Below are 26,396 nucleotides of genomic sequence, written 5' to 3'. Positions count from 1 at the left end.
AAGCAAGTATAATGTAGAAAATCATTTTACCAATCTATTCTTAAACCGTTGTGAAATACAGTATTTAACAAAAAATATTGTATTTTCAGCTGTTTGAAGCTGGTGTACAAAAACGAAAGTAAAAGACAAAAAAACTTAAGAACAAGAAGCATAGAAATAGCGCACATAGAACAATTCTAGCACTTCTTAAACGTGCTTTCAATGAAGAATGACAGATCCATAACACACATTTATATGTTGAATTTGTTCGGATCGACCAAAAAGTGACTTATACAGCTTTAAACAAGCTGACGGACAAATGTAGACAATTTGGACAAAACACCTGACATGTGAAACTGGAGTAAAGTGAATAGCCAATGATCGATGATGTTACTGAGCGACAACCAACCAACAACCAATGGTAGGCTTGAATGTTCCCGAGCTCTTCGGGGCGAGACATTTCGGTATCAAGCGGGTAAGTTGACTATCATTGTTTTGTCCATAGCTAACCGTCTAACCACGGTCTTAAAACAGTAGCTTTATTATATACATCTGCATTTCATACATAAAGCTAGTAAAATAATTTGTTTATATGTTGTCTTTGTCATACCCCTACCATTTTACCCGGAGAGATTGGCGCTTTCCTGAGCAGTAGCTAACATTAGCTTGTTGCTAACTGAGGTTAGCGAGGTATCCAGCCAACAAGGAAACAACAAACACAACAGTGGTGTTTGGAGTGTTTTTGCAGTAAACGTGTTTTTTTCCGGACAGAAGTTTCAACCAGCTCAAATCTAGTTTAATCCAAAAAATTAACTACTTAGCAAGAGTCCTCGACGTTAGCCTAGCATGCTAGCTCACGTTACTGGCGGTCAGTGTCTGTTTTCGTTGTAGATAAGCCTACAAGATATAAACAATGTTTGTTGTTATAACATTTGTTTTAAATCGTGCTGGTGAAAAGGGACAGGGTGGGGTTTACAATGGATAATAGGTAGCAGTGATGTTTGTGCCTGATCCTGTGTAATTGTCGTATTGTAAAAATGGTTGACCATTCATTGTATTGGATAGGCTCACTAAACCAGATGGCATGACAGTGGTATGTTACTTTTGAATTTGCCCAAGGTATCATTTTAACACAGTTGTTTTTGCCGTTCCTCAGCAAAGAATAGTCCCTATCTGATGGCGGTTGCCTCAGCAGCAGTGATGGACAGCATTGTAATCCTTGATGATGATGATGAGGAAGAGGAGAGGCCTCAACCCTCTTCCTCCACCTCCTCTAAACCCTCAGCCAATCATCGTACTCCCCCAAAAATCCAACAGCCCGCTCCAACTCACATCACCCAATCTCCTTTTGCTACAGTGAAGAAAGAAAGCCATGTTCTTAAAGCAGAGAACCAGAAGCTATTTACTGAGGTAAGAGGGTACATGGATGGATGGATGGATGGTGGAGATGTTTGGTGGAGATGTTTGGTGCAGTCACATTACAAATATGTCAGTGGAGCTGCAACACTGGAAAGCACAACTACGGCTGTGGCTTTGAGTCTTTGCAGATCACGGAAATCATAACAAATTTGTGCATGATCCTTTCGGATTTGGGCCTTCCCACATCACTCTTAATCAGTGTTTTTTCAAATCCCATAGTTTTGCAGGCTTTTGCTCAATCCCAGCACTAACACACCTGATTATAACTCATCTTTAAGCCCATGTATTGAGCAGGAACAAAAGTCTGCACCAACCCTGTGTCCCCCCCAGTGGAAAGATTGAACAACATTCTTCTAAACCCTTCTCCCTCGTTCACTCCCCTCCCTCGCTTTGTTCAGTTTGTAGAGTACTGCTCGGCCCACACACAGGACTGCCCTGAGGTCATGACCTTCCTGCACGCCAAGCACTCAAAGGCCTCGCCGAACTTCCTGGCCTCGGTGGAGTTCCGCAACACGCTGGGCCGCTGCCTGACGCGCGCCCAGGCCCGCCGCACCAAGACCTTTGTCTACATCAACGAGCTGTGCACCGTCCTCAAACAGCACTCGGACAAGAGGAGGCAGACTGTCGTGAAGGTGGAGCCTACTGCCGGGGAGAAGAAGGAGATGAAAGAGGAGGCACCGACAGAGGAGCTACCGTCTACCTCGGGGCAGCAGGAAGAGAAGAATGAGGAGGAGGAGGAGGAGGAGAGGAAGACGAAGAAGGCTTCCCGGAGACAGGTCAGCAGCCCCAAGAATGGACAGAGTCCAAGACTTCTCTATAGCTTTATTCCTCTTCTGCTCAAAGTGTGCACTTGGTCACCCTCACGGGTTTAAAAGCTTTTATTTGGTGTAGATTACTATAATGTTTTGCATCTGATAGTTCATCATAAGGAGCAATGTGCTAGGCATATCTTCATATCTCGCTCTCTCTCTCGCTCTCTCAGATTGCGTACCTGGAGAACCTGCTGAAGATGTACAATGATGAGATCCGGCGGCTGCAGGAGAAGGAGCTGAGTGTCAACGAGCTAGAAGAGGAGGACTCCAGCTACATCCAGGAGCACAAGCTCAAGCGCAAGGTCAGATCACCGAGGCCTATTGGTTCCAATGGCTCAGTTGGTTGGAGTGTGACGCTTGTAACACCAGAGCTGTGGGTTTGATTCCTGCTTGAGCTGTACATGACTTTGATAGATAGAAGCCACTGAAGTCCTCTCTCTCCTCTCAGATGATGAAGATCTATGATAAGCTCTGTGAGCTGAAGGGCTGCAGCAGTCTGACAGGCCGAGTGATCGAGCAGAGGATCCAATACAAAGGGACACGCTACCCTGAGGTCAACAGAAAGGTAACCAACATATTGTTTATTGACAACCCAATGCTTTTTGACCACTGCTAATTTATGTTATATAGACTATGGATGAATATTAGATTTAAAACTAACCCCAGTATGAGATAATATCAAGGAATAAAAATAAATGCATGAAAACAATAACCATTTACATTTTTATTGGTCGCATGCAGATGTTATTGCGGGTGTAGCGAAATGCTTGTGTTCCTAGCAATTGATTTTGCTGTCCTTAGTGTTTGCTCATGGCGATACAGTACACTCTGACCCCTCCTCATCCTGCTCTTCCCACCCCCACTTGCAGATTGAGCGTTTCATCAACAGTCCCGAGGCCCAGCTGAATCCCCCCGACTACACAGACATCCTGCAACATATCCGCCGGGCCAACGAGCGCCACGGCCTCAACCTCAGCAAGAAGCAGCTGACCCAGATCGCTCAGGACGCCTTCCGCGAGACCGGCAACCGCCTCCAGGAGAGACGCCACCTCGACATGGTCTACAACTTCGGCTCGCACCTCACAGACCTCTACAAGCCCGGTAAGAGAGCGTAATACACACAGCTTTACATTCCTAGTTGGAGCTGTATGTTTCCGTCTGTGCGATGTCTGTCTTTCTGTGTGTGAGAATAAAGAGAATTACACACTAGGCTGGAAATTACGATACGATATTATCACTATACTTATGTGCCGATTTAAAATATGTATTGGGATTCTCATGATTCTATATATATTGTGATTCGATACTGTGATTTTATTGCGGTTAGATGTTTCCAAACATATTGCTCACCATGGGTGTGTTTGTAAATTCGCTCTGGCTATCTACTCAGATTTCTGAGCACTCTCGTTTGAGCATGCCAGAGCGCAGAATAACTGATGAATTCGCGAACGTCGGCAAAAACGCATAATTATATTGTTGCCAGCAGCATCATCAACACTCTGGATAACATGAAAACAGCCTAACCAGCTCTGCTAGGGCGAGTAAAATGGTCAGTGAGCTGTTCCCACGTTTGTGTCTGGAAGTAGCTAGCCAACGTTAGCCAGTTAGCGTGGGTGCTTGACTGGCATTGTGAGGTCAGAACGCTCAGATCAACCCTACTCCTCGGCCAGAGTGTCCAGTGTGCTCTCTGAACGCTATGAATTTACGAACGGACAATCTGACAACGCTCTGAATTTACGAACACCCTGAGGGCACTCTGGCACTCAAAATTTAATTGACGAACACACCCCCATACACATTAGGGCGGCAGGTAGCCTAGTGGTTAGAGCATTGGGCCAGTAACCGAAAGGTTGCGACATCGAATCCCCGAGCTGACATGGTAAAAATCTGTTTTGCCCCTGAACAAGGCAGTTAACCCACTGTTCCTAGGCTGTCATTGTAAATAAGAATATCTGTTCTTAACTGACTTGCCTAGTTAAATAAAGGTTTAAAAAAATAAATGTATGTATATATATGTGTGTGTGTGTGTGTGTGTGTGTGTGTGTGTGTGTGTGTGTGTGTGTGTGTACCCCACACCCTCTGCTGCAGAGAGACAAGAGACATAAATGAGAAACATTGTGTGTGAAGCTGTGAACCTGGTAGTTGACACAATTACAGAAAGAGTGACACCAGTATGCTGCTTTGTGGATATCAGGTTGGATGTGTGGGAACTATTTAAGAAGATGGACTACGAAGTCACTAACTCTCTCACTCCCCCCTTTCATTTTGCCCACTCTTACCAGCCACTGACCCTGCCCTGTTGGACCCCACGTTGGCCCGTAAGCTGCGCACTAACCGGGAGGTGGCTCTCTCCAGCCTGGAGCAGGTCATCTCCAAATACGCCCTGAAGCAGGACGACACAGAGGAGGAGGAGAGGGCTAAACGGATAGAGAGAGAGAGGCAGAAGAAAGAGGTAGGAGGAGGAGAAAGGTGTTGAAGGAGACCAATTTACATTTTAGAAATGACTGGAGATGACATTTTAAAAATGTTTTGTAATTCTGACCTGTTGTAGTCAGCCAACGCTTTTCCACATCTGCTTTGAAAATACATGGTATTTATTTACATAAATTACTATATCTGTCACCACTCACTGTCTGTCTTTTCTGTGTGTGTCAACGGAAGGGTCAGTCATCGGCGCTGGAGGCCACCACAGCCGATGACAATCCCCTGAAGAAGGGAGAGGATGGAGAGGGTGAGGAGCAAGTTGAGGAGGAGGATGATGATGAAGACGACGAGTCGTCTGATCCAGACATCGAGGAGGAGATCCAGGCCAGCAAATCACAAGCAGGGCCAGGTGATGAGGATGATAATTTGTATTTACACAGCACCGTTATCAAATTCAGTGTTTTAACCCGGTTCATCCTGGGTTTTGGCAACAACATGGAGAAATCAAATTTTAAAAATTTGTTTTCAACTGATTTGGGTTTTCTTTTCTTTTTCAGAGGATGATGAGGAGGAGGACAACGAAGTAGAGGCAGCAAACGAGAGTGAGAACGAGGTGGATGGTGGGAGTGACAGAGACCAGGATGGAGGAGAGGATGAAGGGAACGCTGAGGTGGACAAAGACTCCGTGATGAGCGGAATCAGCCTCATTTCCCGGGTTGACACCCCACGGATCTCCTCCTTAGTCGACGAATCCCCCACAGACAGCCCCAGCCAATCAGAGGCGATGGAGGTAGACAAGGGGAACGAATCATCCAATACCAACCTGACAAAGGAGGACATCGTTTCCTCCAATCACGTTTCAGCTGTGTCAATAACCACTAGTGTGGAAACGAAGGACTCCTCAGCCTCCCCCATGGCGGCGACTCAGGTCTCTTTGCCACCGTCACCGGTGCTGATTTCGACCAATGAGGACTCCTGCACGGTCATCACTGAGACGAGGTCAGCGAATTGCAGCCCCAGGCCACCCAGTCCCAAAGACACCTGCAGAGGCAGGAAGAGAAAGAGGAAAGAGGAGGAGGTGAAATCCAGGAAGTCTTACAACGGGGTTCTAAGAAACCACAATGGGAGGTAAGGCTGTAGCACCAGAATGAATGATGGTAGAGAGAAATAAATCCATGGAGATACCTATCCATTTTCAAATGTGGAGACTTGAATGAATGAATTCTCTCTGTCCGTGTGCAGTGGCCGTGACCTCCCTCTGGACATGGATGTGGTGACCAGTAGCCCCTTGCAGGCGGACTCCACCAGGGCAGACTCTCCCACCCAGGAGATGGTCACCAGCTCCCAGTCCACCCCGCCTCCCAAGAAAAACAAGGTGAGGGTAAATGATGATTGCTGATGTTTAAATACCATGACACAACACGTTTTGTTCCACGTATGCTCAGCATATCAAACATACAGTGCATTCTGAAAGTTTTCAGACCCCTTGCCTATTTCCACATTTTGTTACGTTACAGCCTTATTCTAAAACGGATTAATGTATTCCCCCCCCATCAATTTACACACAATACCCCATAATGACAAAGCGAAAACAGGTTTAATTTAAATAGAATAAAAGAGAGCCGCACATTCTAGGAGCTCAGATGCAAAAATGTAATACCAACGTTTCGACAGCCAAGCTGTCTTCATCAGGGTATACCTGTGGTTGAAACGTTGGTATTCATATTTTTGCATTTTTTGCGGCTCTTTTATTTTCAAGTTTCTACTCCACTAGCCAGCACCTCGTCTTAATAGGTGTGCGTTTCATTTTCTTCTTAATTTAAATAGAATACCTTATTTACATAATTATTCAGACCCTTTGCTATGAGACTCAAAATTGAGCTCAGGTGCTGTTTTCATTGCATTTACATTTAAGTCATTTAGCAGACGCTCTTATCCAGAGCGACTTACAAATTGGTGCATTCACCTTATGGTCATCCTTGAGATGTTTCTCCAACTTGATTGGAGTCCACCTGTGGTAAGTTAAATTGATTGGACATGATTTGGAAAGGCACACCTGTCTATATAAGGTCCCACAGTTGACAGTGTATGTCCAGTGTTTCTCCTTTTTGCTGTGGTGCTTGCGCCACATAACAACAAAAATATGAAACATGAACAAATATTTCTGCTGAGGCGCATTTTGAGGATGCTAGAACAGTCCACATTTTCCTCTGCAAACAAAACGAGTAATTCATAGGAAAATCAAACAACCCCATAGAACAGCTTATATATATATATATATATAACACACACACATACCTAAATATTCCTCTTGTGGCGCATTCATGTTACAAGTGCTATAGGGAGGGAAACATGCATTCTATGCTGCTGCTACTCTGTTATTATCTATACATAGTCACTTTAACTCTACCTACATGTACATATTACCTCGACACCGGTGCCCCTTGACATTGACTCTGTACCCCTTGTATATGGCCTCGCTATTATTTACTGCTGCTGTTTAATTATTTGTTATTCTTATCTTACTTTTGGGGGTGTTTTCTTAACTGCATTGTTGGTTAAGGGCTTGAAAGCATTTCACAGCGCGTGTGACAAATAAAATTTGATTAAACCAAGATTGAACTTTTTGGCATGAATGCCAAGCCTCGCGTCTGGAGGAAACCTGGCACCATCCCTACGGTGAAGCATGGTGGTGGTAGCATCATACTGTGGGGATGGTTTTCAGCTGCAGGGACTGGGAGACCAGTCGGTATCGAGGGAAAGATGAACAGAGCAAAGTACAGAGAGATCCTTGATGGAAAACCTGCTCCAGACCTCTCAGAACCTCAGACTGGGGTGAAGGTTCACCTTCCAACAGGACAACGACCCTAAGCACGCAGACAAGACAAAGCAGGAGTGGTTTCGGGTCAAGTCTCTGGCAGCAACGCTCCCCATCCAACCTAACAGAGCTTGAGAGGCTCTGCAGAGAAGAATGGGAGAAACTCCCCAAATACAGGTGTGCCAAGCTTGTAGCATCATACCCAAGAAGACTCGAGGCTGTAATAGCTGCCAAAGGTTCTTCAACAAAATACTGAGTAGAGGGTCTGAATACTTATGTAAATGTCATATTTCAGTTTACTTTTCATAAATTTTCAAACAATTCTAAACTTGTTTTTCTCTGTCATTATGGGGTATTGTGTGTCGATTGAGGGGGACAATTTAATCAATTTTAGAATACGGTTGTAACAAAATGTGGAAAAAGTCAATGGATCTGAATACTTTGAATGCAGTGTGTGTCATGCTCTAACTCCACTGCCGTGACGTCACTTGTGTACACTATACAAATCTCTTAACAATCTCCACTTTGTGTCATTTTCAGGTCAACGTGGCCACTCAATGTGACCCGGACGAAGTGATCATCCTATCGGACTCGGAATGACCTCTGCCCCAACCCTACTGGGTGTTCAGGCTTCCCATTGCTAGCCTGGAACCAGGTCTGTTTATGCCGCAAAAACAGATCTGGGACCAGGCCATCCCATTACTGCCTCTTGACTTCCAAACCAGTGCCTGCTAATGTGAACTCTTGAAAATGCACACATTTTCAGATGGGAGAGAGCAAACTTTTCATTACAAATTGGCAATGGACGTGGTAGTTTACCACCAGTGTTTACATTTTGTATTTATATGCCAATTTTTGCCCAGCGTCTGGATTGTGTGAGGGAGCAGTATCACGTCAGGTTATTTTTGTATTTTAGCTGTAAAAATGAGTTCAATTAGATATTATTTTACCCGTTTTTATATATTTCTTTTGTCAAACCTTTTAGGTGGGTGAATGAATGGGTGTCTGTTCGTATTCTAGAATGCCGGCAATAGAAGATGAACCAGCAGAACACCGAAGTACTGTATCTTAGATTTTATACAGAGCCAATACACAATCTACACGTCCAACTGTCAGCGTAATCATGGATCATTTACTGTGTGGTTGCTCTGTCCACGTAGTGCAACCTAATGGCCTGAACAACGCTATTTCTCTCAAGTAATTACAAGAGCAACTTGGTGGCAGATTGGCCATTTGTGTTCAAGGTGCCAAATGAACATGATTGAGCAGATGCATTGACGTAAACTGCCAGGTACAGCTTTGCGTTAACGTGAAATGTAGTGCAGTGTCCTACTTTATGCAGGCATAACCCCCCCCTGAAGAAATGTTCACATTGACTTTGCAGAAATAGCTGTGTTCATGCTGATGGGTGTTGTAGGGGAAGTTCATCTCGGCATGTAGTAAGCAGGTAGGTGTTTAGGTTGATTTGCATCAAAGGAACGTTCATAACGCCTCTTGCTTGAGACTGCAAACGGTGGTAATGATTTAATCAGTCTCATTCTTTTTCAAACCTCCCTAAGACACTGATTGGATTCCGTTGTTTTGACCAATTCAAGAGGGTTACGGGGAAGGTCACATTTATCTAATTTTCCTTTTAGTACACTGAGAAGCAAAGATCACATTTCCTTTTAAATAAACTTTGATAAAAGAAAGTGCTTTGTGGTAACTCATTTAAAGCAATTAGGTAAGTTGTCCTTGCAAACAAAGCGCCACATTGTTGCCCAACGTTGTTGAACATGGCAGAGATTTTCCATGGATAAAGCCGACGTGGAATTAGTAATCACATGTCAGAAATGCGTGTTTGTTCTACATACCATATTTCTATCTGAACGTTCCAAAACGTCCCACTGAACACGCCACAGGTGTTTTGTGGGTAAAGACATAGAAAAACATGAATTGTACATTTGGAAATGCGAAAACAGATTACAGAAATGGACTTTATACTTATTTAACTTGGCAAGTCTATTAAGAACAATGTGTGCTTTGGGGACCTAGATCCAACCCTTTTGGGGGGGGGGGGGGGAAAAAATGACATAACCCAAATTCAACAGAATGTGACTGGTAGAACAGGTGCTGTATGTGGAGGATGAGGGTTGCAGTAGGTATCTCAGAGGGGAGTGAGACTTGAGGGTTTTATAAATAAGCATCAGTGATGTGTTCTATAAGGAGCCTTGGTGGCAAATCGGATGGCCAAATGGTAAAGAACATCTAGCCTCTCGGGAGCACCTTTACCTGACGATCTATAAATGACATCTTCCTAATCTAGCATGGGTAGGATGGTCACCCAAATCAGGGTGAAGAGGAGTGATTACGATAGAGGAAACCAAGTCTAGATGGAACCTTAGCCTGCAGCTTGGACATGTATAATAATAATAATAATAATAATATATGCCATTTAGCAGACGCTTTTATCCAAAGCGACTTACAGTCATGTGTGCATACATTCTACGTATGGGTGGTCCCGGGGATCGAACCCACTACCCTGGCGTTACAAGCACCATGCTCTACCAACTGAGCTACAGGACCATGTGCTGGGATAAGGATGGTGTACTGTCTAGCCATACTCCCAAGTATGAGATGACTACTTCAAGCTCTAAACCCTGTGGGGAGAGGCGCATTCTTACCGAACCACATGACTTTTGCTTTGGAGGTGTTCAGAACAAGGTTAAGGGCAGAGTAAGCTTGCTGGACACAGCTTTGTTGTAGAGCGTTTAACATAAAATCTGTGGAGGGGGCAGTTTAGTACAAGACTGTATAAAGACAAAATGAAGGCCTTTAAAAAGTTGATGTTTCTTTTGTAACAGATCACACATGGGAACAAGGCACAGCATCACACATGGGAACAAGGCACAGCATCACACATGGGAACAAGCTTGCTAAATTACACCAGGTATTTTATTTAGCCTTTTGATAAAGATCACATTGATGTACTTGGCCTAAAGTAACAATGTCTAAGAAAGACTTGCGCCTCGCTCACACCGACTGCGTCATTGTGTTTTGGTACACCAGAAGTACATTCATTTCCAATGGAACACTGCGTTTGCCTTGCAACATGGCAGTTGCAGTGCGTTCTGTGTGGTGCGTACGTTGGATTTATTCGAACGTATGCATAAAATGGTATGCGTAGAAGGCTTGACAGACATTAAAGAAGGTGAATGTTGAACTTTTGTTGCACACCGACGATGCTGCGCAATGACGCTGTAGGTGTGATCGAAGGCATTAGGCAACACCGGTTCCACACGCATGTGCAACAACAATCGTGTTCAATATCAAATAATATGTAACCCAAAATATGCACTATTCAGAAGTTAAACAGTATATTTCAGACCTAGTGTACAGTAGCAACAAGCGTTCTATATTTTAACCTCACAATTTTTCCCTTATTTATCCCGCCATAAAGATGACAACTGGATACTGGCTGTTAAGTGTCATACAATAGTACAGACTTTAAGATCAACTGATGAAAACGTGTTACATGAAGTTGAATCCTTTTATGTGATGTAAATGCTATGAAATGCAGCCAGGCAAGTTATTGAACAGTCCTCTATTGAAACCATACTGTAAAAGTCTTGAAACAGTCCATGGAATTCCTTTTCAATCTCACAAATAGCAGCCAACTTGAGAATTAAGAGGGAGTCAATACGAAACTCACTATTGACCAAAAGCACTTTATCTCTATAAACAGTGGGGTTTGAAATTGACACCCTTGATCACGAGAAAAATGACTAAAATATTTAAAATACTGAGCTATATTATATGCTAATACAATGCTAAGAGAAATCCATTTTGTTTAAAAAAAATGTTCCCTCAAAGGTAGGGGTAAAAATGGACAACCCTGTTTTTGATACCTCACCATGTGAGGATAATGACATTGAGCCTTTTTAAACATGTTTTATGAGATTGGAGAACACATTGGGAGGGATCTCAGACCATTCCTCCATACAGAATCTTTCCAGATCCTTAGTCTGTGCTTATGGACTGCCCTTTTCTGTCTGGAGACAGATGGCCATTTCTTTGTGGATTTTGGTGTGTGTTTGGGGTTATTGTCTCACTGGAAGATCCAGTTGTGGCAAAGTTTCCTCCTCCTGGCCAAAATGTCCTGGTACTGGGTCAAGCTCAACTCTGTCTCCGGATTTGAAACCCAATTGAAGAGGGCAGTCCATAAGCGCAGACAAAGGATATCAAGGATGTGGAAGAGTTTTGAATGGAGGAATGTTCCAAAAATCCCTCCCAAAGTGTTCAACAAATCATAAAACATTTTAGAAAAAGGCTCTGTGCAGTTATCCTCACAAGGTGGGGTATTGAAAAAAGTGGTGTCAGGAGTAAAATGATTGAGACTTAAGACAATCTTTCTCTGAGCAATTGTATTAGTATAAAATAATATTTCCAATTTTCTTTTGCATACAATATAGCTCAGTATTAACATTTATACTCATTTTTTATCAAGGGTGTCTATTTTCAGACCCTACACCCACTATGTTCTAGTAAGGCAGTCACATTAAGCATATAAATTAGTGTTAAATAGTTCAATATTCCCTATTTGATAAATCTAAACATATCTTTCATTATATTCACTTCAAATGCAATTTCCTCAACTGCTGCAATCATGACATTTTACCACATGATTTAACAGATAAGCACACAGACTACAAGCAACAAGTTTTTCTCCTGAATAAAAACATAGCCACAACCTTCATAGAAGATAAAACCTGGTAAAAACATACAGAATCCTGGTGGATACAGCTTTGTTGAGCCTGCCTACTGTTAATAGTACTCAATGTCTCTCGAGGCATGCATTGGAATTTGGCAGTTTGAGTAAGGAATGATCCGTAAGTAACCCAAGTGTCAGACTAATGCTTTGTTGTCTATGATCAATATTAAATGAGGATGACTTGTAAACACACTATACACTTTATAGTTTTGCACCTATCATAATGGGAGCAGATTAGCAAGTGATGTAATACTGTACCGTAACACTGGAATTGGACATTGAACACATCACCCATGTGGAAGGGCATCCTGTGAAACAAGACCGCAGTACTGCAAGGGTCTTCTTCACAGACACTTACTTGAAATGCACTCATTCCCTGGTAGAACAAAGTGTAGAATATTGTAGAACACATCACTTGCAACTTTCCTCTCTATTTCTAGTTTAGACTTTGCCAAAAGTGTTGTTGGTGAGTCATCTCTTTTGATTTTTGGTTTTCTTACTGGCATGTGCCACAAAACAGTCATACAGAGAATAACCTTGACATGTCCAGTACACTGAACTGTACAATGGTCCCTAGCCATTTTCCAAGGAGGGGCACTTTCCAGAGGTCATTGGAATACCTCTCCAAAGCCCCTTGTCTTAAACACAAATGGTGTTCACCCGTTTGGTCAAGTGACACTATCATTATCACCAACCTCAGACACTTCCTCCTCACACCCACCTTGGCTGACCCCCAGACCAAACACAGAACCTTGACCCTGCAACACGCTCGGACAATTGACCCCTAAGTGCACTCCTGCACTGGCCATGGTCAGGCAAGAGACGGCATTGCTGCTGCTACCTGTACTGGAATGATGTGGCGACAAGACAGAGATCCCAGTCCTGCCACCAACGGCATCTTGACTGGCCGAGAGGGGGAGATGAGAGAGGTGCTGAGGGGAGACGCCATCAGTGCGGTCGGACCCTCCCCCATCCCCGCGCCCACCAGCCGCCCCGTCATGTCTCTCGCAGTGGGAGCGGTGCCGCATGTAGCTATCGCGCCACATGAACTTCTTGCCGCAGCCGTGACAGTCGTAGGGCTTGAGCCCCGTGTGGGTCTTCATGTGCTCCGTCAGGTGGTGCTTCATTTTGAACTTCTTGGCGCAGACGGGGCAGTTGAAGGGACGCAGGTCCAGGTGCATGTTGATGTGGCGGTCGCGCATGCTCTTGTGGGTGAAGGTCTTTCCACAGTGGCACATGAACACCTTCCCTGAACCCCCGCCACCACCCCCATCCAGTCCATCTATGCCACCGCCCAAACCCCCCTGTGCTGACAAATGGACCGCTCCATGCTCTAAGTTTGGCCCTTTAAACGGTGCCCCAGCCATGCCTATTCCTATGGGTTGAGAGGAGTCTACAGAGGATTGGCTGTACATGAGGATCTGGTTGCCTTGCATGTCTATGGGAAAGAGCTGAGCTCTAGCAGCAGCAGCAGACTGGACTTGGCCGAGTAGGGCAGAAACAGCTCTGCCACCACTCTGACCAGCACTGTCATGAAGGTGCTGTGGGGGAGTCTGGTCCATCAAACCACTGTCAAACTTGAGGTAGTCTTCAGAAGATTGGCAGTAATCCATCTATGAGAAAAACTGATTCAGTTTGGTAACGATCCAAAAATACAGAAACTGACAGTTGTCCTCCTGATAAGTTAGAATGGTAAGTAGCCACATACACAGACAAACATTTCGCATCAAGGGTTTGACTAACCTGTGCCTCCGTCTCATGGTCCGCTCTGCTCCTCAGCTCTCCAGACAGAGTCCTGACATTGAATATGTTGAACGTCCTCTCCCTCTCCCTCAACATCTCCAACTCTCTCTCCTCTTCCTCATCTGGCCCTTCCTCCCCCGACACCACAATCAGGTCATCGTCCTGTGGTCTCTCCGTCTTCACCACCAACCACTGCTTCCGGGGCATGATGCTGGGCTGGCTGTAGGTGGGTCGCTTCTGGAGAGGGGAGGCGTCCCCGTCTTGGTAGGACGACACTCCGAAGCTGTCGCTGACTCCAACCTCTTGGTCCGAGACAGAGGTTGTCCGTTTCCTCCGGCTGCTCCCTTGCTTCCTATGGTACAGGAGCTCTTCTTCATCCTCCTCTCCGATCAGGAAGGCCTCCTCGGCCCCAGAAGGGGTGCAGTAGCTGGGAGTGGCGTTCACGCCTTCCTGCCCTGCAGCTCCAGCTGCCCCCCCTCCGAAGTTGACATCTCTGGGGCTGAAGTAGTTGGTGCTGCTGGGAGACTGGCTCTCACTCAGGGACAGGCGGCTGGGAGGGTGAGGAGCTGCCTGGGTGTTGCTTCCACCTGCTTGGGCACTCCCAGCCCCTAGGGAGCTTTCACTGCTACTGCATCCAGGGTTCCCCTGCACTCCCCCAATGACCCCCTGGGATGCGCTACCCACCACCCGCCCCTCTTTGAGGAGCTCTGTGCACTTGTCCACGATGTGCCACATCTGCAGCACGCTGCCCACGGTGAGGTAGTTGACGATGTCTTCGCGGAGCATGCGCAGCTGGCCCGTGTAGGCGCAGCTCAGGACGCTCTCGAACGCCAGCGGGTCCATGACGGCAGGGATGGAGACAGTGGACATGTTCTTCAAGAGCACCTGGGGGGGGAGACAGTTAATGATGGCTGGTGACATCCCAATGCACAGAATCAAGGTTATCGTAAGCTCTCACTTTAGTGCAGCAAGTTGCATAGTGCCATAGGCCTTGGACGAAAACTATCTACATGAGACACTATCAGAGGCTGTTAGAGTTAAACTAAGTTCAGTCTGGCTCTGCAACGCACCAGCAAGCAGAACAAGACACACACCTGGTCGTGAAAGTAGGGTGAGGATGCAGCTAGCACGCAGCGGTGGGCCTTGAACACCTTCCCCTGGACCTGGATGGAGAGGTCACAGAGTTGGCCCTCCTCACGCTGCCGATTCAGGCTGTCCAGTACAGACGCCTGGGAGCTGGGGAAGCGCACCTGAACCACCGAGCCAGAGGGGGCGCCTGAGCTGCTACAGCCCTGCCCCATTGACAGAGAATGCATCTAAGCTTTTGAAGAGATGGAAAGATAAGTTTGTGACAGAATAATTCAAAGGCCACGTTATATCAAGTGGTGGATGAATGTTTTATATCCTTTCATTTACCTACAAGAAGGCAGTTTTCCTAAGATTGACCCTTTCAGTGCTTATTAATGCCTACCACAAAACAATGTTCAACCACATTCCTGAAACAGTATTATGAAATTGCACTAGGTGGTCAATCAACCAATCAAAACTAATGTAATGTAAGCTAAGCTTTACAGATCACAACCGATTATTTCTTATAATACATTGACTCAAATTTCTCTGAATGACAGACACTACCTTGAGACTCAAAAACATTTAACATTTTTCTGGGGTTAATGTTTACAGCCTACAGATTGGTTCTATAAATCAAAGTTGTCACATGCATAGCAAAATAACAGATAGCAATGCAATTAGTTAGCACAGGCATGCAGTCAGTCGATTATTCTTACCAGCTAGCATTTGTAGCCAATCTAGCTAGCTAGTAGTAAAGCATGCTGGTGTGTAAACAGTCTGCCCCGGTGGACATGCGTTGAAAAGGCAGTGTTTAGAGTTTCTCTCGTTACAAAGCATAGTAATTTTCAAGCTCTTAATCATGAGAGCATCATTTAGCTACAACTAAAAACTGCCTTCAATGTCTATCTACATCTACTGGTAGCTAGCTAACATTGGCTTGTTAAAACGTATCTAGCCAGCAAGCTAAACACAACTTACCGTTTCAGAATGTGCACCTTTGAAACAATTATGTCAAGCCAGACTCTATACCGACAAGCTACCCTCTCTCCGTTGTTTACATATACATTTCCAATGGTATGATTTGTTTTCCATCGTGTTTTGCATACAACCCATCATGCGCCGCCTTTGAAGAAATGCCTAACGACTAAAAATGTAGCAGGGTTGTCTCGATTACCGACTAGACACTGGAGGTAGCATAGCAACCAAGCTAATTCAACCTCTTGTGGCGTTTAGTGAAAGTGGTCAAAACAAGAAGAGGTTAGTTAATTAAACCAGATGTATACTGGACAAAAATATAAACGCAACAATTTCAAAGACTTTACTGAGTTACAGTTCAAAGAAATCAGTCAAATAATTTCATTAGGCCCTAATCTATAGATTTCACATGACTGGGAATACAGATACGCATCTGTTGTTTACAGTTACTTTAAAAAAAATAGAGGCGTGGATCAGAAAACCAGTCAGTATCTGGTGTGACCATTTGCCTCATGCAGCATGACACGTCTAGACTCGATCAGGCTGTTGCTTGTGGAATATTGTCCCACTCCTCTTCAATGGCTATGCGAAATTGCTGGATATTGGCGGGAACTGGAACATGCTGTCGTACACGTCAACCCAGGGAATCCCAAACATGCTCTATGGGTAACATGTCTAGTGACCCCTCAGGTGGATGGATTATTTTGGCAAATGAGAAATTAACAGGGATGTAAACAAATTTGTGCCCAACATTTGAGAGAAATCATCTTTTTGTGCAAATGGAAAATTTCCCAGGATATTTTATTTCAGCATGTGAAACATGGGACCAACACTTTACATGTTGCGTTTATATTTTTGTGGATATAATGAAATGCTCATATCTCCGCCCTAGCCGGGAAGGCTTGCGGCAAGTTTAGGTCTGCATATTAAACCCATAGAAACACATTGTGCTTATTTTGAACATATTTAGTGGAGAGTGAGCGCTCTCACTTCGCCTCTTCCTCTCTGAATAAATTGTATTTCAGTTTAACCTCTCTGAAACAGATCTGGAAGGTAACATCAGACGAAATAACCATTCTGCTTAGCGGGGGAGATTTTAGCATGTAAATCTTGGTGGGGCAAACAATAAATGTTTATGCATGCCAGCAAAGCGACAACGCTAAACAATACATTCATTGCGCTATAACCGTGACAAAACAGTACCGACAAACTGTTGGGACAGCTTTAAGGAAGGCCCTAACAGTAGAGCTTTCTTTTCAGCACCATGGAGTGAATCCTTACACCTGGCTATCAGCAGAGCCTTGTCTGGCAGCGAAACAGTTAATACAGCCTCATTTACTGCCTTTTTGAAAAACAAAGCTGATATGGCTGACTTGATTAAACAAATGTGGTTTCTACTGACAGTTGAGATGTACAGACTATGGTATAAGGGGACGACGAGTGGATAGCTCCGTAATTTCGATTAAGACGTTAATGCTAGGACAGACGTAGTCAATATAACTATTTGTTCAGCTTTTGAAATCTACAGCGACAGAATTCAGAACATGGTTCATCCTTACAGTATTCTCCCTGTACACCAAGCCAGAACCATAGGATAAATAAATGGGGGCATATAAACAGACTAGGAAAGCTCTTACAATATTCAATGATTACATTTCTCTAAAACAGGCTATAGGCTACATCTGCAACATCAAGTCAGAACAGTAGGCTAAATTATTAGGGTGATGCACATGGGCTACTAACAGCTTACTACACAACATACACTTAGTATTACTTTCTTGGCTACAGTATACATATATCCTTGACATATTACATAATTTATGCAGCAGCATACACAACATTTTTGGACTCACCTTGTGCAATGCTCACTTGAACAGGAAGGTGGCGCAGCGGTCCTAATTGTGGGCTCTAGAAAGAGGCCCGAAATCCAGAGTTGGCATTCCAAGTTGGATGACCGTTAAATTATATTCCCAGTCGGAGCTAGTTTTATCCGAGGTCCCAGTAGTCTTGAACTCACTTAAGTTTGAGATTTCCCAGTTCTGAGGTTCCAATTTTTTTGAACACGGCAGAAGTCATGCTGAATTGACAGCTTGGCCAATGTATTCAAACTTATGGCCCATAGTTACCCCCTTTTTCGTGATATCCAATTGGTAGTTCCAATCTTGTCTCATCGCTGCAACTCCCCTATGGACTTGGCAAAGGTGGAGATCCAAGCCGCACTGCTTCTTGACACACTGCTTGCTTAACCCGTGTCAGAAGAAACACTGTCGAACTGACGATCAACGTCAGCCTGCAGGTGACCGACCCTCCACAAGGAGTCGCTAGAGCACAATGAGACATGGACATTCCCGCCAGCCAAATACTCCCCTAACCCAATTGTGCGCTTCACAGCCTGGGATCAAACCTTAGGCTGCAGCAATGCCTTAGCACTCATTGTTGAATTTGCAATTTCCATCTTGAAATGTTTACGTTAAATCTATAATTTATGACAAGGTTAGAAAAGGATTTGCCAGTAGATTGCTGACTTGATGCATGATGACTGCTTATCTAGCTTGATAAGATTTTGAAAGTATGATGTTGACATCAGTCCAATCAAAGCTACTGTAGATATAACTTGATTTGACCTGTGGCTAATGACCTTGAGACTTTTTGTATGGTCAATTCTAATAAGTCTATTGCAGCACCCAAGATCTCTACATGTAGATTTAAGGCGTGGTACAGTGGTGTTCCCATGAGTGACAAAACACTGAGCCAATTATGGCGAAACTAAAATTACCAACCCCTACACTCCATAATTTCCACAGGCTGCCCCACCACCACCACAGAAAGCACTCAAATAGGCTGAAACATCTGCATTTTGAAGCTTCCTTGCCCAAGAAAGCAAAAGGGAGACAATGTTTGTATGTAGATTTATTAAAATGAAAATATATATTTTTTTAATACTCAAAACAGAATTTTTCAGCAAACTGTGGGTAAATGGTTGGGCAAACAAAACAGGTGGGTAAACTGTTTTCCCTGCACTACTGACAACATCCATCTATGATTATTAACTACAAGACAAAGACTGTAAAAAAAGAGAGCTTTTATTGACTGTTGTATCTCTGATCCAATTGATTAAAAATGAATAATATAAAATAACCACTAATACAAGGGCATGTCTAAAAACCACAATGTACAGACACCACATTAATTTCTCTCCACAGGAAGCACATTTACTTCCGGTTAGCTGATGCTGTGCCAATAACACAATCATTCACCTGCAACAGAATAAATAAACAGTAAAAAAAAGAAAGCCATTGTTATTCATATATTTAAACAAAATATGCACAGCATTAATATGAACATGTTCCAGAGTGAATTGTATGTTGTTTAAAAAAATTAAATAATGTGCGAGGTCACAGACCTTGCTGGCAAACCGCAGAGAGTTCAGGGTCTCTGGGAAGCTGTCTGCCTCTGGGGAAATGTTGACAAACATCAAGCTAGAAGAGCAGAGACAAAAGGTTACATACTTTGATCTGCTCATAATCACAACCGTACAACCAACAGTCAATTAAAAAAACTAATCCGAGCAGAAATCCCATTCAAACTTCGCTCATAACCCAATTTACGTCTTGCTGTTTCCTCCGAGGCAGCTTTGGAGAAGATACGTCAGCTTTGAGTTTCTGTACGGGATAAAGCTCTCCTGGAATACAGACAAAAGAGTGGGAGGGTAAGTGAACGCAACCAAGCTATAACTTACAAAGCACCTGTGGCTCCATAAGCATGCCACCAGCCTAGAGGCATTGGGCTGCAAACACATACCTTATTAGCCAAGGCAGCGATAACAATCCCAAGGTTGGTCAAGGAGCCGTTGATGGCCGTCATCTCCTTGAAGCGGTCCCCTTGGGATTGGCTCTTCTGCACCCGCTCGCTGCCAGCCAGGTCCACCAAACACAGAGAGGCTGCAGACAGACACAGGAACACCAGTCAGGATTCTCATACCAGAACGCAATCAGATAACAGGATTATCATTTGTTCTAATTTAACATCTCAGCCTGTGTTGGTTGCAGATGTACAAAACGCAGACAAAACGATTACATTTGCACTTGACATCTCTTCCAGAGTTCTCGCCCTCAATGTCAAGCTGGAACACAGAGTGCGAGCGGGAGGAGTGGTCGTTCATGTTGGTCCGGGCTGTAGATCGGTTCTGGTTGGCCAGTGCAATCAGGTTACAGACCTGGATGAACAGTTGGTCAAAATGGACACATTAGATTAGTTTATAGGCTAGGGGGATACTTTATTGCAGAGGGATTTGAACCGCCCATACAGGTTTATCAGACAACTGCTCTACCTCCCTGTGTTTGACATGTAGGACAATTCAGGTCCTAAATGGGCAACAATTATTATTATTTACTTTTTTAAAACAAGAGGCTACTTCACATCATTCCTTTACTGTAGCACTAATTGAGGTAATTATTATGCACTTACTGGTATGCATTTGTACATACCTATAATTTAATTCTACACAAGTCGCTGTCTCTATGGATAAGTGCCATCCAAATTACTTAAAGGTCGACATAGCGAAATGATGTTGCCTCAAGACCAAAACAGCGCTTCGCCCCTCTTATTTGCAGAAATTTACCCACTAGGTGGTTTACTTTCTGCATAGGTCATAATGCTGAGTCTACCGTAAAAATCTAAAACGTACAAATAAAATGAAAATCAAACATTAGTTAAATTTAAGATAATATGACTGTTGAAATGCCCACCTCATCCTCAGAGTTGACCTTCTGGTAGGTCAGATTGGTGACAGTGATCTCGCTGTTGGCGCTTTTGCGAATCTCATGCTCCGGTCTCTTGTTGGCCTTGCCAGTGTAGAGGAGATCACGCAAAGTTTCATTGTAGATCTCAACGAAACTGGCAGTAAATGTAAACTGGGGGGGAAAATGTACCGGTCAAAAAAAGGTTGCCATTGCAAGTTCCATGCATTTACACAAGCTTTAACTCATTCCACTTAAATATCAAAATGGGAAATATACAGTATCATCTGATCTGAAAAGCAGAAACACATCAATACAGCAAAAGTCAAATCAACATGTTCAAATTCCCTGTTCACTATAATAGAAATGTCCAGCTGTAGGAACAGCTACCACTCATTCAGATGAAAACCAATGGCATCATCGGTACCTTCCATCCCTGCTCCCACAGTTTCTTGGAGGCCTGGAAGATCTGCTGCACGGCCCGGGGGATGACCCCACGCATGTCCTCCATCTCACCACCCTCCATGGTGTAGGTTTTGCCACTGCCCGTCTGGCCGTAAGCGAAGCAGCAGACGTTGTAGCCGTCCAGGGCTGACTGCACCAGGAGGGAGATCTCCTCAAACACATCCTTCTGCGGGATGGAGGGCCCAAACACCCGGTCAAAGCTGAAGTTGTAGCTCTTTTGGGTATCTCCGGAGCGCCCTATGTGAGACTACGTGGGAATGGGGAAGTGATGATTTGTTTGCAATCTTTGACATTTAAGAATAGAGTAAAATTAGAGGTCCACACTGAAAAACATACAATTACCTAAACAATGATTATAGTGACCAATTTCATGATTGTGCTTCAGGTGTGTGATTGTTACCTCTTCAGTCTTGGCCAGTGTGAGAGCCTTGTTGTCATGGGCCGGGAGCTGAATATGGTCACTCTGCCCACCGGCCTGCAGGGGGCGCACTCTGCAGAAAACTCTGATGTTTCCCTATAGAAATAAGAGAGCGGTCAGTCTTGTTAGTGTGAGAAGATCAATGCAACTTTATGCTCCTCCATCATGAGCTACAAATGGACAGGGGCCTAGCTAACTAGAGCATACAGTTTGTTTGAAGCAGAAATATAAAAAAAATATAAAAAATAATTCAATAGGCCCCAGAGAATTGAATTTTATGCAATACAATCATATCAAGGAATTGAGCATTCCCCATACTGAAACACCCCCTTGCCTTGAGCTCTTGGATTGTGTTGTGAAGCTCCCTGCGCTCCATCTCTCCACAGTGAATCTCGTCTGTCTGGCGGGCCACAGTCTCCTCCAAGTTGCGGACAGTGACCTGGGTCTCCCTCAGGGTGGTCTGGCAATGGGAGAGAGTGGAGGACTGCACAGAGAGCTGGGTCTGGTAGAAAGAGAGATGTCAGACACCTATGCACTAAAAACAAAACAAAATCTTGGGCTGCAACAGGGGCTGGTGACAAGCCGTAATGGCAGTGAGTTTGAATGAGGCTGGGCCAAAAAGGGCTATGCCAGAACTCCTTAGATACTACTGACCAAGGAGCAGAGACATTAGAACACCAGCTATACTCCATGCATCTCATGTCATAGCAGTCAAGGTGAACCGTTGTCACAATGAGTAGGCCTGCCTGCCATTTCACTTCTTGTGTGGGAGAACATGTCCTACCTGCACACTGTGAAGCTCAGCCTCCAGACTCTCCCTCAAGCCCAGAAGAACTTTGTGCTCATCGGTGAGGTTGCATAAGTTCTTCTCCAGGGAGGCCTTATCGCTGGACACAATGGCTAGCTGCTCTTTGACACCAGACAGGGCAGCCAGCTCCAGTTCATACTGGCTGCAACACAGTAAAAATTGCTAAGATTGACAAACACCAGAAGGACAAAAACAGTAACTTGATGGTATCACTACAACACTACTGGCTAAATGTATACATAAAGTTATGACTAGTACTCGACTGAAGAAAGGCAAGAGATCATGTCAGCTATAGGCCCACTTGTTTTGCTAAATTAACACTCTCCTTTGATGTTCCTTATGCAAAATAAGTAACTCTTTCCTATGTGATTACAATGCCCTTTCCCATGCCATGTCACATAGTCAACCCTCTGCATGTTCCCTGGTACTCTGTACCTGAGCTGTATGTGGAGTTCTTGTAGGTCTGAAGTCATCTGTGCTTCCTTCTGCCTGCTTTTAGCTACAGACTCCTTCAGGCTCTCGTTCTCCTGGGCTACCGTTTGGACTTTTCTCTGGTAATTGGAAATCTTGCCCTCCATGTCCGTAACTTTTCCCTTCAGGTCCCATGCAGGCCGCCGTGAACCCCCAACAGCTGCTATTGGTGCTAGGGAAACACATTCAACACCCTCATGTTTTAAGATATGGAAGAGAATGTTTGTGGATGCAATATACAGAAAATGTGATTAAGGAAGGACCATGTGATTGAAAAGGGACTTGGGTACCTACCTGCTTTAGCAACAGAGGCAATGGGCGGCTTCTGAAACCCTATTCGGGGGTTAAATATATACGTATATATTTTTTTTAAAAGACAACGTGAAGAAATATTACCAAACAAGAAACTTACAAGGCTAGCTATTAATATCACATGCATACATATTTCTCAATACACAGCATCTCACCTCTAGAGGGACCAGCAGCTATAGTGGCTGCTCCTGTATGCCGAATCAATTTGGCTGCTAAGAGAGAGGGTTATAAAAATACAAATAAATAGTGCTAAAACTATGAAAAACAAGATGACATTGGCCAAACCAGTCGTTGAAGTTTGAGTGAGGACACTCACCAACAGCGCGCTTTGGTGGAAGGGGCCTCTTTGTTCCCGTCGCACTTGCTGTCGGTCTCATCTTTGGGTCTGAATCAACCCTTCTCATCTTTTTCTAAAGGAGGAGAAAAAAAAAACATTTACTACTGGTAATTAAGGATCATTTGGAAACAAAAGGACACGTCTAACTTGTGTTTGTGGTGCATTTCTAAAGGAATTGAACATGTCCGTCATCACTGTCTGTATTAGTTTTGCAAAAGGTTTTTACACACCTGAGCAGGTTGTTGGTCTGAGCAGGAGTTTATACTCTCACTGCTGCTAGCGGAGAGGACCCTTTTACCAGACATGACTGGTAGTCGGGAGTGGTTCTGCAGGTTAGTGAAGGAAAAATCACCTAACTTTACAAAGTGACAACAGATTGTAGCAGGCAGTCCATTTAGCTGCATGTTATTTTTCTGTACCTGCCAATAGAGAAAGAGACTAAACTAACTAGTTCCTGGCTTAAGCTTGCTTATATCCAAAACCACCCTATTCAGATTGTTAGCTTACTTTAGGTTGATAGTTAACTGGCTATCTATAATCCCACTCACCTCTTTATTCATATGGCTTGAATGTGTACCTGAAACAGAGGGAGCAACATGTAACGCTGACCATAAATGCATCAATGGCATGACATAGGCTAGCTAAAAAGAAAAGAACATTGCCCAGTTAGCAAGTGGAATGGTGGGTGGAATTAAACCAACTTTGTAAAGGTTGTAGCTAGAAATCCGTTCTTTAGTTGTGTGAATAAACCAATAGCATGTTAGCAGGAGTGTAGCTAAAATTACGTTACCGTTGGGGTAACGGAAAAGCCATAGCAGGAAAAACAAAATTCAAACAGCCGTTCATTTGAACCTCTCTTCGTAATTATAAACATATAAACAAAACATTTCACGCATTTTAGTTTATTATTATTTACTTACCAATACGGGCATTCACACTTGTTTCGCTGCAAACACAACAGCCGTTTGAATTTCAAATTGAAATGTTTTGGTGGCGCTTTACACCGTCCAACGTAATTGGCTGACCTTAGCCCAATCGCGTTATAGGAAACACAATCCCGCCTTCTCTTTTGCCTTACTACCCAATCAAATTTAAATTCTAGTAATTTAGGGGATGTACAATTTTCCTCAATTCCATTCGTGGAACCCTGATACAGAACATCCATTGATCAGTCGTGGTGGGATCATTGAAATTAAATATCGAATATAAAATATAAATATAGCTCTGATTCATCAGCGTGGCTCTATAAAATAACTATATTTTATTAAATATGAGCAGATTTAATATGAATCTTGAGTCAGATATTGTCAAGATGGAATACCTGGAATTGAAAGATAAGAAAAACAAACACATTTAAATATTATGTAAACCATTTTTTTTATTCTCTGTTTGAATTCATTAAAATCTAGTTTTTCCCCCGAAAAATATTTCCACAACACATTGGCAAATTATATATTTTCTATGAATTATGATGATTATCAAATCAAATTATATGTTTTAAATGCGCTGAATACAAGTGTGAAATGCTTACTTTACAAGCCCTTAACCAACAATGCTATAAGAAGTTAAGAAAAAAAACGTGTTAAGTAAAAAAATACAATAAAAGTAACAAATAATTAAAAGGCAGCAGTAAAATAACAATAGCAATAACGAGACTATATGCAGGGGTTACCAGGGGTTACCAGTGGTTACCAGTACAGAGTCAATGTGCAGGGTAGGAGGGATTATGATGATGATTACTTTTATTATTATGTTATAGATTAAATACATACATTCTAAGCATTTTCACATTCATCAAAACCTACTGTTCCTAAAATACATTGTTCTCTCATCATATACTGTTACCCCATCAGATACTATGGGTTTGGCGAAGGTGGTTTTGCATTTAGATGTGTTTAGTGATATTTTGCTGGCTTGGACCCATGTATCCCAGGCTATTCAGGGTTGTCTGGTGCATGGTAATGTCTGAGCAGGAATGAAGTAGGTTTAAGGCCATCATGTCCAGCTGTTGTTCACGTCACTGGTAGCAATGTCAATGATGGCCATGATGGGGGAAAAACAGTAGGCCTATGTGATGGGAAAGCCATATCTGATAGGGAACAGTATATTGTTGCGATGGCCATTTAAAGTGGTTTAACCCATAGCACGATGAGTAGGGTGTTTTCCTTTCACACCAGAGACCAGGGTTTGCTTCCTGATTTTTCTGTTAACTACACTGGTGTCAGAAGGAACACACAGCTCGGGATGTAAGGGGGCTGAGGTTAGGGAAAGCAAGGGGATGTAGCTTCCCGTTTGGAGAGGGCAGTGTAGCGATCTGTGCTACATTACAATTCCTACCAAATGGAAGACCAGGGTATTCATGCCAGAGACCAGGGTGCACCTCCTGCTCCCTCCGTTCGCTACAATATAACGAGGGAACAATATGTCAATCAAATGTATTTATAAAGCCATTTTTACATCATCCGATGTCACAAAGTGCTGTACAGAAACCCAGCCTAAAACTCCAAACAGCAAGCAATGCAGATGTAGAAGCACAGTGGCTCGGAAAAACTCCCTAGAAAGGCCAGAAACTAGAAAGAAACCTAGAGAGGAACCAGGCTCTGAGGGGTGGCAGTCCTCTTCTGGCTGTGCCGGGTGGAGATTATAACAGAACATGGCCAAGATGTTCAAACGTTCATAGATGACCAGCAGGGTCAGATAATAATAATCACAATGGTTGTAGAGGGTGCAACAGGTCAGCACCTCAGGAGTAAATGTCAGTTGGCTTTCATAGCCGATCATTCAGAGATAGAGACAGCAGGTGCGGTAGAGAGAGTCCAAAACATATATGATGGGGGAGCATAATTTATTTAAAA

At 43.7% G+C, this 26,396-nt stretch overlaps 3 protein-coding genes across 7 annotated transcripts; 1 reads left to right on the top strand and 2 right to left on the bottom strand.

Annotated features, from left to right (window-relative positions):
* Positions 1 to 202: 202 nt before the first annotated feature.
* daxx (death-domain associated protein) lies at positions 203 to 9,143 on the top strand. 2 transcript variants are annotated; one of them, XM_046327380.1, is made up of 11 exons: positions 203 to 454; positions 1,136 to 1,389; positions 1,797 to 2,174; positions 2,381 to 2,512; positions 2,659 to 2,775; positions 3,080 to 3,311; positions 4,493 to 4,662; positions 4,872 to 5,043; positions 5,192 to 5,762; positions 5,877 to 6,009; positions 7,993 to 9,143. In XM_046327380.1, exons 1-11 carry the CDS (start codon positions 364 to 366, stop codon positions 8,050 to 8,052), a joined length of 2,310 nt encoding a protein of 769 aa, XP_046183336.1. In that variant the 5' UTR covers positions 203 to 363; the 3' UTR covers positions 8,053 to 9,143. The 2 variants fall into 2 exon arrangements, with proteins under 2 accessions (XP_046183336.1, XP_046183337.1); XM_046327381.1 differs by lacking the exon at positions 203 to 454 and adding an exon at positions 548 to 847.
* A 1,172-nt stretch (positions 9,144 to 10,315) lies between these two features.
* Positions 10,316 to 16,385, bottom strand: LOC124013440 (zinc finger and BTB domain-containing protein 22-like). 3 transcript variants are annotated; one of them, XM_046327786.1, is made up of 4 exons: positions 15,995 to 16,385; positions 15,040 to 15,266; positions 13,946 to 14,830; positions 10,316 to 13,815 (listed from the first exon to the last, which is right to left on the bottom strand). In XM_046327786.1, exons 2-4 carry the CDS (start codon positions 15,259 to 15,261, stop codon positions 12,871 to 12,873), a joined length of 2,052 nt encoding a protein of 683 aa, XP_046183742.1. In that variant the 5' UTR covers positions 15,262 to 15,266; positions 15,995 to 16,385; the 3' UTR covers positions 10,316 to 12,870. The 3 variants fall into 3 exon arrangements, with proteins under 3 accessions (XP_046183742.1, XP_046183743.1, XP_046183744.1); XM_046327787.1 differs by having other exon boundaries at positions 15,040 to 15,261; XM_046327788.1 differs by having other exon boundaries at positions 15,040 to 15,237.
* A 2,671-nt stretch (positions 16,386 to 19,056) lies between these two features.
* Positions 19,057 to 24,587, bottom strand: kifc1 (kinesin family member C1). Of its 2 annotated transcripts, none has more exons than XM_046326358.1 (17): positions 24,462 to 24,587; positions 24,090 to 24,118; positions 23,772 to 23,867; positions 23,521 to 23,614; positions 23,360 to 23,416; positions 23,187 to 23,225; positions 22,857 to 23,064; positions 22,398 to 22,563; positions 21,948 to 22,115; positions 21,596 to 21,709; positions 21,158 to 21,442; positions 20,740 to 20,904; positions 20,069 to 20,207; positions 19,793 to 19,932; positions 19,600 to 19,673; positions 19,395 to 19,470; positions 19,057 to 19,248 (listed from the first exon to the last, which is right to left on the bottom strand). In XM_046326358.1, exons 2-17 carry the CDS (start codon positions 24,099 to 24,101, stop codon positions 19,204 to 19,206), a joined length of 1,878 nt encoding a protein of 625 aa, XP_046182314.1. In that variant the 5' UTR covers positions 24,102 to 24,118; positions 24,462 to 24,587; the 3' UTR covers positions 19,057 to 19,203. The 2 variants fall into 2 exon arrangements, with proteins under 2 accessions (XP_046182314.1, XP_046182315.1); XM_046326359.1 differs by having other exon boundaries at positions 23,360 to 23,413.
* Positions 24,588 to 26,396: the final 1,809 nt, after the last annotated feature.

The sequence above is a fragment of the Oncorhynchus gorbuscha genome, linkage group LG24 (assembly GCF_021184085.1).
Source record: "Oncorhynchus gorbuscha isolate QuinsamMale2020 ecotype Even-year linkage group LG24, OgorEven_v1.0, whole genome shotgun sequence".
Taxonomy (NCBI): domain Eukaryota; kingdom Metazoa; phylum Chordata; class Actinopteri; order Salmoniformes; family Salmonidae; genus Oncorhynchus; species Oncorhynchus gorbuscha.
The sequence above is the reverse complement of the archived record's forward strand: the minus strand, read 5'-3'. Positions and strand labels throughout refer to the sequence as shown.